Source organism: Sapajus apella, unplaced genomic scaffold (assembly GCF_009761245.1).
Source record: "Sapajus apella isolate SASKATOON/1434 unplaced genomic scaffold, GSC_monkey_1.0 scaffold102, whole genome shotgun sequence".
NCBI classification, from domain to species: domain Eukaryota; kingdom Metazoa; phylum Chordata; class Mammalia; order Primates; family Cebidae; genus Sapajus; species Sapajus apella.
In genome coordinates, this window is record NW_022437042.1 from 6,796,766 (window position 1) to 6,811,647 (window position 14,882).

Sequence of the window (14,882 nt, forward strand, 5' to 3'; positions counted from 1 at the left end):
GGTAAAGAATCTCTCTACCTAGAAGAGATGGCCTCTTGTTAATTCATAATACTGGGCCCAGGCCCAGGAAAAATTGCACCATACATGAAATTGGCATTGGCATCCCAAACAAGTGTTATGGCTCCCAGTACTTCTCTCTTTCTTGTCTAGTGCTCTATACTCCTGACCCTTTGGACTTAATAAATTTCATGAGTCTGTGGATTATCCTTCCATGGCTTAGCTCTCTTGTCCACTCCCTTTTGTAGGTTAAATAAGAGGGCAGGCTTATCGCTGTCACTGTAGTAGCTGGTAAATGTGTAGCCCTCTCTAGAAACAGAACTAAATCCATTTTGGTTAATAACAATTAATATAGGTAGCATGTATTCTGATGCTTACTAGATGCCACATACTGTTCTAAACATCACATATATATAACTCCTGTAATCCTCCCAACAACTCTGAAAGATGGGTACTACTAGGACTTTTTATCTTACAGATTAGGACACTGGGGTAAAAAAGCAGTAAGAACATGCTGAAGGTTGTTCAGTTAATAATTGAAGCTACAGTATGAGTCCAGATGCAACAGTGCCCAAGCTACTGAAACCAGATTATGTTCAGATGTGGGAAATATTAAGATAAGACACACGCCTGGCCCCCGAGGAATTCATTATAGAATACATTACCCTAGTTAAGAGGGTAGCCTGCAGAGTATTCTTAGGAAGAGACTAGTGGAAATTTCAGGTCCTTGAAAAAGTGGCAGTAGAGCCCTCATTGTATTATATAAGTAACAGACTCTTACACCTACTCAATGCTTCATAACTAAAAGGCATACCAAGAAAACACTGTGGAGGAAATGAAGATCTGTATAGACTTGATCTGGTGGATGGAGCTAAATGACTTGCAATAATAATTCTTCAAGATTCCAAGATCTGACAGTTGACCTCATCCCAGAGACCTAGAAGGCAATAATGCCGTGCTATTTTTAAATTTTAAATTTTCTCTTTCTACCAGGTGCAAGTACAAGGAATGACTGGAAACATCCAGTTTGACACTTATGGGCGTAGAACAAATTATACCATCGATGTCTATGAAATGAAAGTCAGTGGCTCTCGAAAAGTAAGTAACCAAAACGGACATTCAAAGAAAAGGGCTCTTGAAAGAGGACAGCGTTTGGATGTAAGAAAATAGGCATTATTATTTTACAAAATATCAGTAAGGGTGAGTGGGAGATGGGAACCTCCAGGATGAAGGAATAGCACATCTGTGTGTGTGTGTTTGGGGGTCCTGATGGGAATGACAAGACATGGAGAGACGGGATGTTAATCCTTGCAGAGCTCAAGAAAGTTTTGTTCCACAGCAGCACTTGAATTTCAAGCAGTACATTTTTGAGGGAAAAATAGGCATCCAGGTCAAATGTCTTCTCTTTCTAGGCCGGCTACTGGAATGAGTATGAAAGGTTTGTGCCTTTCTCAGATCAGCAAATCAGCAATGACAGTGCATCCGCAGAGAATCGGACCATAGTAGTGACTACCATTCTGGTAAGTGTGAACAGAAGGTAGGTGGGCTTTCTGTCCAGCAAGACTTCTGTTTTCTGAAAACTATTTTTCTAACAGTGGAAAAGACCTCAAGTTCAAACAGTAAAAACTTCCAACAGGGAAGCTCAGGAAACCCTCAAAGTATCTTGCCATGATGATGAACAGAATGTCATTTAACAAAAAGAGAGAAAGAAAAAGAATAGGAATTTGGAATAGTTTTAGATTATCATTTTCCTCTTTATCCCCACCTCCATGCCCGCCCCCATAGGACTGATGCTTCATCTGGACTTGAAACCTAATTCTTCATTGTGGGGGAAGCAGCATTGTGTGGAAGAGAGAGTACATTAGGATTCTAAAATTAGGTCTACCACTAACCTGTAAAACTGTGCAAGTCACAACTTCTCTGAGCCTCAGGTTGTTGCTTTTTCATTTATGAAAGGGGAATAATAATAATCTCCTACCCAGGTCAGGAGCCCATTTCAAGACGTTTTCTGCAAAACTCAAAGCACGATTAAAATGTGACATGGTATTCTCCTTTCGTTTTAAAACACTTTTCTAAAAGCTGGTTTGTTTTTACTGAATGAAGTACAAACCTGGGTTAAAAACAAATACACTACTAGGTGTGAAAGTATGACTAACTGACTGGAGACTAGGCTGAAGTTTACCTTGCATTTAAGCATACATATCAAATACTCCCTTTTTCGTAAGTACTATACTAGGCCCTGGAAATATAAAAATGTAAATGCCGCAAACCCTGACCTCATAAGGATCACAATGCTTCCCTAGGGCTTTGCCTCAACCAGCTGCGATTCCTACACGATAAATCTTGAGAAATCAAAGGCAGTTCACCATCACGTAACTAAGTCTGCCAAATTTGATGAAATCAAAGACTTGATAGGTGAAAACTGGGCCGTTTTTCAAACTCTCAAAAAGAACTGAAATCCTTCTCTGCTTCCTTAAATTATCAGTTAAGGACTCTGAAAAAAATGTGACCCAATGAATACTCAATTAGTCTCTTCTGTTTACTAAGTAACAATTTAAAGGCCTTTTACACATACCAAACATTAATAGTCACAGAGGGGGAAAATTATTACATTTATCTTCTCTTAGAAAAATGTATAGGAGTAATCCTTTGATCTTGCTTCTGGTCCCAAAGGAATCACCATATGTAATGTACAAGAAGAACCATGAGCAACTGGAAGGAAATGAACGATATGAAGGCTATTGTGTAGACCTAGCCTATGAAATAGCCAAACACGTAAGGATCAAATACAAATTGTCCATCGTCGGTGACGGGAAATATGGTGCAAGGGACCCAGAGACCAAAATATGGAACGGCATGGTTGGGGAACTTGTCTATGGGGTGAGTTTTTTCCAATTCTGTTTTCATTTACTCTGTGCTTTCCAACTGACAGAGAAGAGAGAGGATTTAATTTTCAAGTGCAGTATTTATCCAGTTGTATAGTTTACATATAGTCTACAAGAAAAATATTTTCTTCTACAGTTGCGCTCTGTAAAGGTAGGTTGTCAGTAGTACCCTTTGGACAACAGGATAATTTTACTAAATGGAAAATAGAATTGGGGGATTTTATTTGGCAACATTAAGCACAGCCTGCCCTCTATTTAAAATCTGTTCCTTCTATGTTCTCTAGCTCAGGCAGCAGAATTACCACCCACATAGTTGCCTAAGCAACTTTGCCTAAGCAACCTCATCATCTTTCCTCATTGTTCCCCTCTTATCTAGTCAGTCACCATGTCCTATGAATTCTACTTTTAAGTCTCTCAAATCTAGACACACTCTTCACCCCCACCATCATCACCTTAATTAGGGTTCTTAACATCTGTCAGTCATTTAATGTGTTACCCCGTGTCTGTTCTTACCCTGGCAAATTAGATCTCCACATTACTGTAATTTCCCACTTTAAAAATCAGGATAAAATTCAAATTCCTTCACATGGCAAATAAGGCACTTTATAATCTAGCACCCGCCTACCTCTCTAGCTTCATCCTGTACTCTTTCCCCCTCACACCCAATGTTCCAGCTATAGCAAAGTAAGTGTTGTTCCCTGAAAGTACTGAGCTCTCACTTAGTATAAGCCTGGAAGTACTTTTGCATCTCTTCAGCCAGCTAAGACCACCTACTAGTCCTCCGAAACACAGCAGTGATACTTGTTTCAGAAAACCTTCTCTACCCGCATGTATTCACCTACAGCCTGGGTGAGGTACCTCTGCTTTTTGTTTCCTTCATTTCCATATTCATATAGTTCTTCTGAGCCGGCATTGTAATGATCCATTTATAAGTTCTACTGTTCTACTAGACTATGGACTCCTCAAGGACAGATGTATCTGACAGTCTGAAACATATTCAATAAATACTTGCTAAATTAATGAATGAAAAATGAACAGAATGGCTCTGATGACGGCTTATCAATAGTCCCAGTGCAAAAGAATTAATATGGACAATTAGGGCTTTTAAGAACGGTACAGAGGTACCTTTAGAGCTCCTGGGTGACATAGTATTAAATGGTTTTGGCCTCTGCTTGTGAATGTCATACCTTGGGCAGTTTAAAGAGGTACATGGAAATAACCAGAAGTGGACAGAAAAACTGCCCATTCAGTAGACCAGTTACTAGAGAATTAATCCAAGTGCAGGGGGTGGTGACAAAGGTTTAGTTCTAACAAAGATTACCTGTAATGATAAGTCTCTGTTTAGACAATATCTACACTAAGTAAGGGAAAGGCAGAGGAATCTAGGAGGTGGAGATACTGAGAAGTTTCAGCTGGCAAGATGCAAACAACTAGGTTATTTATTGGACTGAAGTTCAGGAAAAAGACTCTAGTGCTTGGGATGGAAACCACCAAGAATAAGGTATAGCTCTCCAATCACAAGAGAGTACTGGGGTCACTAATAAGTTCTTAGAGCAGACCTTTGGGAGGAAGCACAAAGTCAGAAGCTCATTTCTAAAAATAAGGGCACAGAAAGGCAACTAAAGTGAGGCTGGACACCAGATATAAAAACTGGAGCACCATCCTCTAGTCAGACAAACAGCAAGGCAACTTGAAACTTGCCCCTGTCTATGGGCCTGGCGCCATTATCTCCTGTCTTGGGTCAAGATTGGTCCTGGGAACTGGGACAGGGCTAAGTGGCAGATGAGATTCAAGTGAATCCAGCAGTGAGAAAGAGAAGAATGTCCAATGCCCGAAAGGGCTGAACAAGGGGCAGAGCACCCAGTCATGATTTCTGAGGACTCTGAGAAGTTCTCAATCATCTTGACACATAGATCTAATATTTTACTTTACAAGTTGTTGATAAGGTCTTATCTTTCCTGTTCCTCATCTCCCCAACACTTAGGCTCCAAGAGGTGTTCTCTTGCTTACAGTTCACTCCTGCTCTTAGCACATTACCTGATATATAGTAAATGCTCACTTTTTGCTTTAGTGAATAATTGACTGGCATAGAGTAATGCCTAAGCCAATATTCATTAAATTGAGTTCATGATGGGAGATCATCCTGTAATATCATTACTACTACTACTACTACTATTATTATTAGCTACCATTTTTGTATATTTACTGGCTGCCAGATACTGTGCTAAGTGCTTTATGCACGTTTTGTAATTTAATCCTCACAACACACGTCTGGGGAAAGTGCCATTATTAAACTCTTTCCACATGTGAGAAAACTGAAGCCTAGAGAGGTGAAGTCACATGCCAAAGATCAGTTTACAGTGACTGTCTTAGTTTGTTTGGATTGCTATTATAAAACGCCATAAACTGGGTCTTTTATAAACAACGGGAATTTATTTTTCACAGTTGTGGAGGCCGGGAAGTCTAAGATCAAGGGAGACTCATTGTCTGGTGAGGGCCACTTTCAGGCTTATAGAACACAGGAAGAAGGACCACATTCTACCTGTGTTCTCACATGATGTAAAGAATAAGGGGTCTCTCTTGGGCCTCTTTTATACGGGTACTATAAGTTCCATTCATGCGGGCTTCACTCCCAAGACCTAATCACCTCCCAAAGCCCTGCTTCCTAACACCATCACCGTGGGGATTAGGATTTCAACATATGAATTGTGGGGGATGTGGGGACAAAAATATTCAAACTATAACAGTGACACAATAATTTTAACCCAGGTCTTTGACCCTGAAGTCCATGCTTTTTAACCATTACACTATCTGTCCAACAACCAAAGTGTTGTTTCAGGCCCATCCCATTCTGAAAGACAGCTGAAATTTATTATAAAGGCCCATGGTTCCTTAGTCATTCTGGAAAGAAGAGTGTTTGGCCACAGCAGCATGGCAAGAAATTTAAGGTATAAGTTTGTGTTTATTTTATTTATTTATTTATTTATTTATTTATTTATTTCTGAGAGGAGTCTTGCTCTGTCACCCAGGCTAGAGTCCCGTGGTGTGATCTTGGCTCAGTGCAACCTCTATCTCCTGGGTTCAAGCAATTCTCCTGCCCCAAGTTCCTGAGTAGCGAGGACTACAGGCACCTGTCACGATGGCCAGCAAATTTTTAAAATATTTTTTAGTAGAGATGGGGTTTCACCATGTTAGCCAGGCTGGTCTCAAACTCCTGACCTCAAGTGATCCACCTGCCTCAGCTTCCCAAAGTGCTGAGATTACAGGTATGAGCCACTGCGCCCAGCCTAAGGTATAAGTTTCTACTAGTCCAGGTTATCTGATATAAGCTATGCCATGAACTCTACCAGCCCATCACAACTGAATGACCATGGTTCTCCTGTCACTGTCTGTAAATAGATCAGTGCCCTCCTGGCATTGAGGAAGACATGAGACACAGCGACATAGAGCAAGGCAGATTTATTGACACTGTTCAGACAAAGACCAATTTTCACACTGGAAAAAGATGTAGAACAGGGAAATATTTATTGCAGTGAACATGAAACCTACACAGATAGCCATTGCTTTATCTTAAGGGTATTTCTCTTATGCTTTTAGTATGACAGATCAGAGTGGAAAGAATGAAAAAAATCAGAGATGAAGAAAGCTCTACAAGGGAGATTTCAGTGTCAGTCATAAAGTCTCAAGAAGGAGTCAAAATGAATTAAATTTGTTAAAGAATAAAGAAACCAATCAGCCTCCTTTCAAATAATTTATAAATAGGTTTTTTTCTAAAGAAGTTTAAATCAAGGTTGATGTTGGGGCACCTTGTATATCTAAGAAGGCTATTTTTGAAACAAACCTCAGTAGGACACAATGTGCCCCATTATGTAAGCCCTTCAGAACATTATGGACTTGAAACTGTCCACCTGCTTTTAGCAGTTTTGATTTTGAGCTGGATGCCTGTAACACCACTACATGGTAACAGTCCTAGATCAAATGGCTCACAGACCACAAGTTTTTATGGCTTCCAAATACCACGTGTTTTGACGCCACTTAAAAACAGCAAAATTTTTGCTAGCCGAGCTCTTAAACATCCTTAATCCTACCTTATCGTTCATTTTTACAAATGCGTATGGGGAACAGCCAAGATCAGACTTTAGAATTTTCCCTTGGGTAATCAGGAAACCAAAGCCTGATAGAGGACACAGGTACAAGGGTGGCAGCAGGATTGGACAAAGTCACAAAATCCCACAACTTGGCAACACAGGTTTCATGACTCATGGTCTAGTGCCCTATCCACTGGGTCACACTGGATCAGTTCACTAAACTTGTCAGATTATGGGAATATTGGTGTTGTATCAGTCAGATATAGCATCCCCACCTGCCTCCAAGGGGCTTACAATCTAGTTGGATTATAACTTTTCCATCTAAGATACTCATTTTGCTTTTCTTCATCCAAGATACTCATCCTGCTTATCTATGGCCTCCAGGATGATGTGATCCACATTTCTAGCTGTCACTTGAAATATTTGAAAATCCAATATAGACAGATGGGGGGTTCTGCCCTTGGAGAGTAGATATGATCTAAGAGAAAAAGAGAGTCAGGAGAAAGGCTAGAAGGAAATTGAGGCCTCAATTAACAGGACACTTCCCAGTGAGCAGCTACCATGTTCCTTATGTTCCTAGCACTTACAACTAAGGATAAAGAAGGGGGGGGGGTGCTTTGGGGAAGGCTTGACAAGCTGCTGCTTAAATTGCTTCTTCTGGCTTAGAAGATAGCAGAGAGCCTGGGGGTGGTAATGGGGTTGCAGGGATGGCTGATTATAGGTCATATTCCCTGGGTGTTCCCAGACTCCTTCACATTCCCAGGACACATGGCAACTTTACAGATGCTATTTGTGTTGACATTTCTCTGCCTAGAAGAAATTATCTCTTAAGTTGTCACTATCCTAAGCTGAATTCATCTTTCACTAAGAAAGGCAGAGAGTCGATCTGTCCTTCCAGCTAAAAGGCAGAGAAGCAAGGGTCCAGTAACAGATGCCAAATATTCTTCAGGTGATTATACTGGGCTTTGGCAGAAAGGCTGATGATTTGATAAAAGTGCCCCGTCCTTCAAATGATGCATGTAAACTGCAGGAAAAAGCATTAAGGACACATGAAGTGTACCGTTCTAAGCAGAAAGAGTGGGGGAAATATTTCCAGCTAAATGTAGTCTCATAGGGCCTTCATTCAGCTGCTGGGACACTTTTTATCTTCACATTGTCTTTAACTCTCTCAGTTCCCCAAGGACAAGGAGCCCTAATCAACACATCCAGTCTGGGATACCTGTTCTAGGTAAAGAAATTAGGATATTCTGTTGTGACACTGCTTGTTGTTGTGTTGTTGCACGGATTTAAATAGGCCTCCTCTTTTTCTCAAGATCTTAACAATTGCAGACAGTAAATATCCCGTAAAGCACACCCAATAAATCAGTTTAAGTTGTGTCCCCCAACACACAGCAATTATATTCCCATTGTCTAGCTTGATTCTGCCCCACTTCTTTCTTCAACACATATCAACTTTCCAAAGGAAATGTCTGCCAAAGGCAACTAGAGCCTTGTGGCTGATACAGGGACAAAGAGTCAGATCATGTCGGCTTCTTCTCTTGGATAACGTATAGTACATTATGATTACACATCAATACATTGTCTACTCCCTCTCTCCTATCATCTTCCTTGCTTTCAGAAAGTGCTTTAAAATGGTGCCTGACAGGCTTCTGCTCATACCTAGTCTCAAGGTGGTTTACAAGTTTTGTATCAGATAATCAGATGAAACTTCTTAAAGATGTAACAAGCTTGCAATGTCAAAGAATTTTTTTAATTACATTTAAAGTCAATGTCATCTTTGGTTAAAACCTGTCAGATTCTTAAGTGCCTCATCCCTATACATATGAGTTTGCTAGTTTTTAAGTTTTATAAAATTTGCAACTTTGGCAACCCACCTATGAAAAGGATTATAAATCCCCTCAAGCTATATCCTCTCCAATAGTGCAGTTGCTCCATATTTGCAACTGGTGAGTGGAAAAATCAAACCTAATTTAGTGTGTTTACTGAGCTCACACAGCCACACTTACGCGGCTTGATAAAAATCCTTTAAGTAGTCAAGATGCAAGCAAAAGCACTAACAAACTCTTACCCTGTGCTCTTTCCATTTGCTTGCTTTTGTCTGTCAATTGGAGGACCCTCATACCACCACCACCCACATGCCCGCCTAGGTTTCTGAAAATAACTTACCTACTGCTGTTACCAGTGCAAGCAGAGGCTTGAGGACAAATGGCCGCTGGGGTGATTCAAGACACCCCAAGAGAGGCACTTCATTATTGAGTCAGAATTTCACCTACTCCCTAGCCCCATCCGTAATTCTTACCACTCTCTCTCCCAGGTTACATCTGGCTTTCATAAGAGCAGAGACCAGGGAAGGAATTCTATGTGAGGACTTAGCTTTTTCAGTTTTTCATCAGTGTGGGCCTCCTCAATCTTTAAGTTGCCTTAAAAGTGACCTCCCCCTTTACCTTCTTTCTATGGCAATCTCAGGAGAGCTCAATGGGTATTTTTGGATGCTAGTTAGTTACGGGGAGGAGCATATAACTAGCTAGTGTCCAAAATTACTTATTTAGCTCTCCTGGGACTGCCATAGCATGACTGCCCCACATAAATTATGCCAAGCAGGTCCTATGCTCTAAAATAACCAATTATCACAACTGCTCTTTTTTTTTAACATCTCTTTTACGTTCAGGGGTACATGTGCAAGTTTGTAATATAAGTAAATTGCATGTTACCAGGGTTTGGTGTACAAAAAACAACCCCATAAAAAAAGTGGGCAAAGGACATGAACAGACACTTTTCAAAAGAAAACATACATATGGCCAATAACTGCCTGTGGGGATAGTGGTGCTAGAGGGCAAGGGCTTCTCCAAGGCTGGCTCTGAGCTGACATGAGTTCTGCTGCTTGGTTTCTCACCAACCATACAAGAGAGGAGAAGAGCTGCAAAGTCTCCTACCAATAGAAAGGAAGGGAGCTACACATTCGGCCTCAAGCTGTCCTTGAGCCTTCTTCCACCTGCCTTCTTCTACCTGCTTTTTGCTATTCCTTTGTATTTTTCCATCTGTAATAGGTCTTTTTTAAGGTTCATCATGGGAAATTCTCCTTTTGGAGCCAAGTCCACGTCAATGAGGCACAACTGAGCACAGATTTAATGCCATTCTTCATCAGGCAAGCACCCTCCAAAACATAGACAAATACCACATTAAAAAAAAAAAAAATCTCCTTAGAAAGAAACAATCCAGAAAAAAAAAAAAAAAAAAAATGGAAAAACCAGGCTGAGGAAAAAAAAAAATGCAAGTGCCTAAGGGAAGCAGATTCTTTCTGTTGTCTTTTGTGATTTCAAAAGTACTTCAAACTAAGAATGGCCTTATTTGGGAATCTGTTACTTTGATGAGTACTCCTGGGAATCAGACAACAAAAAGTTCTGCTGTATCTATCTAGCCGTGTCTTGTTAGTATTTAGTGGTGCTTACCATGTAGTAGGTGTTTCAATTACCGAGTTAGGGTTTTTTTTAAAGGGGTCAAGATTCTCAAACTCCTTTCTGTACCTGCTAGAAATGAGCCCAATTTCCTTAAATTCATTCCAAAATAATTTTCTCATGCAAATGCCTCCTTATTTCTTTTTTATAAAACAAACAAGTAACAATTTACACTAGAACTATATTTTAGACTTAAAAGATGAAAAAAACTAGTTAAATGAAGTAATTAAATTCAAATGAAATCAAGTGAGAAATGATACTAGAGGGGAGTATTTGCATGCTCTGAGCAGGAGGCAGATCTGTTGGCAAAGAGAGAAGGTGGATTTATCTGTGAATTCTCTTGGCATGACAAGACTCTTTCTAACTGATTCAGACTCTCTCTGCAAAAAAAAAAAAAAACCTGCTAGCTTTCTGACCAACTCATTCTCCTCAGTACCCTTTTTTCTATGACCAGGTCTAGCTTCCAGCAAAAGGGTAAAATAGATGAAAATTTATCTTTGGATCCCCTCAGCTGCAGTGAGATGAGAGTTGAAATCATAGGTAACAATACTGATGGATGAAAGCGAAGGACAGAACCTTAAAGAACAAACCTTCATTGATTATCTCCTAAGACAGGCACTATGAATAGTCTGTTGGGGTACAAAGGTACACCTTGATTGAGAGAACAAAACTATGTAGGTAAGTCAGAGAAGGAACATTCAGAGAAGTAGGAGGAGAACCTGTAGTCTTTCATATGGGAGAGCTAAGGAAAGAGGGTACATAGTGCAAAAGGCCAGTGGTGTCACACAAGCAGTTAATGTCTGAAGGAAGACCTTTGAATTTGGTAGCCAACTATGTAGTTCAAGAAACGATTTCAGTAATTTGGATGGGCTGGAAATTAAGTCTCAGGGGTATAAGGAGAAAGTGGTGTTGACATTAAGATAGTAAAGCTGTATTTTTTTCAATAATATTGGAGGTATTAGGGAGAGATGTAATGTGGTTAGGAAGGTAGCGGGACCAAAAGGTGTACGGAGTGTTTTTTGTTTCATTTTTGTTCGTTAGTAAACAGAAGACCCTGAATATGATTCTAAGTGAATAAAATAGATCAATGAATTTCAAATTATAGCAAGCATAACAATAAACTGGAAGCCCACGTGAGTGTCACCCCTCCACAAGTTCTCATCCCATACATCTGGGGTAGAGCCTAAGAATTGGCATTTCTAACAAGTTCCCAGGTGACTCTTTTGCTGCTAACACAGGGCCCACACTTTGAGGGCCACTGGAATAGATTAATGGAGAAGGGAAAAATTAAAGATGTCAAAGAGATAGATAGAGCTAGATTTTAAGAAGAGACAGGAATATAGAACTCATGGAATAAGTTGATGAAATCTTAGAAAGTATCATTTTCTGTGAGATGGAAACACACACAGAAGAAATGTATAAAGATGCTGCAATATGTTGACAAAGTGAGGGAACTGAGATGATAGAGCTTATATCAAATGGCTTCCATTTTCTCATAAAGAAAGAGACAAGATCATCTGCAGAGAGGATAGGACTGATAAGGATTAGGAACTGGGAAAAGTTTGAAATAAGCATCATTCACAGACATAGAGGAGAATCTACTTTGGGGTGATAGATGATGGGTTTAATTTTAGAAGCAATGAGTTTGAAATGGTGGTGAACCTCTAAGGTAGATTTGGTCAGTAGGCAGTTGGCTTCAATAAACCCATGCTTTCTGCAACTTCCACTAGGATGTAAAGGATGTAGGATGTAGGATGCCCTCCATGCAGGTAAGTATTTTTGTCTGTTTTGTCTGTCTTGTTCACTGCTTCATTCCCACACCTAGAATAGTGCTTGGCACAGAATAAAGGCTCAAATTTGCATTGGAATGAACCTAAGAGAGGTTGGCTAAGGTTGATAATTGCAGATAATAGTGGTGTATAGTAGAAACCCGCAAGTATCTGTCTTCTAACTCTATGGAGTTAGAACATTATGTTCATTACGCTACTGGGTTCTGGAATCTGAAGAACAGGGTTCTAATCCCAGCCTCTCTGTGCTTTAGTTTCTCCATCTCTAACATGGGAATGATGATCATACCAACATCAAGGTTACTGTGAGAATTAAATGAGATCATAAGTGTAATGTGATTTGCCAAGTGCCTCACATAGAATAAGCACTCACTAAATGTTAGCTAGCTGTTTGTCATCTGCATTTCTCCTTAAACTAAATAAGGAATATTTCTCAACTGGTTTGAGTTACCATACGTAATTCAAAGGAGTAAAATTTTGTTTCTTTGAAAACATAGTCTATATCAGACATCCCCACCTCTCTCCTTTGGTAGGGGTGTTGAGGCATAGCTGTTCTGAACATAGAAAAAAATGATCAAAACTGGTGTTTTCACTTCATATATGATATACCATCCAAAGGCCTTTCCTTAAAAGTATTTTTCCTTGTGTGCATTTTAAGGCCTGGCTTCAGACTAAGACTTACTACTGTTGAAAAGGAACAACTGCAGAAAACAAAAGAAATAAATGTAGAAAATCCTAGTTTCTATTTTCAAGGGATTAATATAAAAACATTGCCTGCCTTTGCCTGAGCTAATTATGTAGCACACTACTGATATTTTATTAATTCAATACATGTGAGTGCTACACTGATATTATCACTAGAAAATATAGCTTACTATATAAATTCATATGTATTCTGACAACTGTCTTACCCTCGTTATTGCCCAGGCAAAATTCCTTTATGTTTGTATATATTATATACAATAATCAACAACTTATTGTTTAGGCATCTACAGTTTCTTTAGTTTAGAATCTATTGCAGTGATACATATAAAAATAGAAGATTGAGCCTCTGTCTTCAAAAAACCTATGTTTTAATAGATAAACTCTCAAAAAATTTCAAGAATAACATAAGATAGCAAACACCTAAGAATTAAACTGCTGTGGCCCTGTGTTGTGTCTCATGGTGGAGAGTGAAGCAGATATAAGAACTATAGGATATTATGCCTGCTCCACAAGAATTTTCAGTCAAGTGAGGGAGATAAGACATAAGAACATGAAAATTAAAATAAGAAAACAAGAGTTAAATAGTGATATGTCACGATGAAGTACAGGTTGTGTTATAAGGTAGCAAAAACACACTATTAGGAAAAGAAAGCAGAGGACAAAAGGCCAGCACCCTTTCTTTAATTTACCATCAAGATAAAGCACTTTAGCACCCGTTGAATGAATGCAACTACTTTTCTAACCTAAGCTTTGACAATTCAAATGGTTGTAATTATTTAGGACTTGATATTTTCACTAAAAAAAAGTATATTAAGTGACAAATAACTGATTAAAAATGTTTTCTTTTTTTTCAGAGAGCTGATATAGCTGTTGCTCCACTCACTATAACATTGGTCCGTGAAGAAGTCATAGATTTTTCAAAGCCATTCATGAGCCTGGGCATCTCCATCATGATAAAGAAGCCTCAGAAATCAAAACCAGGCGTATTCTCATTTCTAGATCCCTTGGCTTATGAAATCTGGATGTGCATTGTCTTCGCTTACATTGGAGTCAGCGTAGTTCTTTTCCTAGTCAGCAGATTCAGTCCTTATGAATGGCACTTGGAAGACAACAATGAAGAACCTCGTGACCCTCAGAGTCCTCCTGATCCTCCAAATGAATTTGGAATATTTAACAGTCTTTGGTTTTCCTTGGGTGCCTTTATGCAGCAAGGATGTGATATTTCTCCAAGGTTCGTTTTTTGTGGCATATTCAATGCCTCACTGCATTTTATAGCCATATTCCATTCATGTACATATGGTATTCATTCATCTCAACTCCAGATTTCTTTCATTTAACATTCCATCAAATGACAAATTATCATCAAGCCATTTTGTTTGCTTATGTCCATGAAGTGAGTATGTCATTGGTATTGCTTTGAATGTCTTTCATGTATTTCTGTGGTATTGTATATACATTAAAACAAACATTTGAACTCTGGATGAAGGCAACATTGCCACTAATATTAATATTATTCAGATAAAGTAAATACTAAACCTTCATCAGATCAAACAGGCATGGTTTCCTCATTAATTGTATTAAAGTGTTTTCTCATTTGTCAAGAGATTGGATCCAGACAAAATTTAAAAGAACATAGAACTCTTCTTTAAACTCCTCCTACCTTCTCCTTTCAGTACCCTCCCTTTTTCATTTTGCTCTCAGACTACCTACAACTATCCATTGTAGTATCCCACCCAAGTTTTCTTGCTAAAACTGTAAAACTTCTCAAAGAAAACATAGGAGAATATTTGTTTGACCTTGGATTGGACAAAGAGCTCTTAGATAAAACACAAAAAGCACAATCCATTAAAAATTTGATAAACTGGACGTCATCAAAATTAAAACCCTGCATTTAAAAAGACATTAACAAATAAAAAAAACGGACTGGGAGAAAATATTAGTAAATCATATGTCTGATAAAGGACT

General features: G+C 39.1%; 1 protein-coding gene across 7 annotated transcripts in view; it reads left to right on the top strand.

Moving 5' to 3' along the window:
• GRIA3 (glutamate ionotropic receptor AMPA type subunit 3) overlaps positions 1-14,882 on the top strand; it is a 315,596-nt gene that overhangs the window by 225,829 nt on the left and 74,885 nt on the right. For all 7 annotated transcript variants that reach the window (XR_004262735.1, XM_032258415.1, XM_032258416.1 and 4 more), the window contains 4 exons: positions 991-1,095; positions 1,410-1,517; positions 2,671-2,877; positions 13,772-14,148. Coding sequence is in view for 6 of the 7 variants with exons in the window: in XM_032258415.1 (XP_032114306.1) it covers positions 991-1,095; positions 1,410-1,517; positions 2,671-2,877; positions 13,772-14,148 (797 nt within the window). In the remaining variant the exon portion in view is untranslated. The remainder of the gene's footprint in view (positions 1-990; positions 1,096-1,409; positions 1,518-2,670; positions 2,878-13,771; positions 14,149-14,882) is intronic.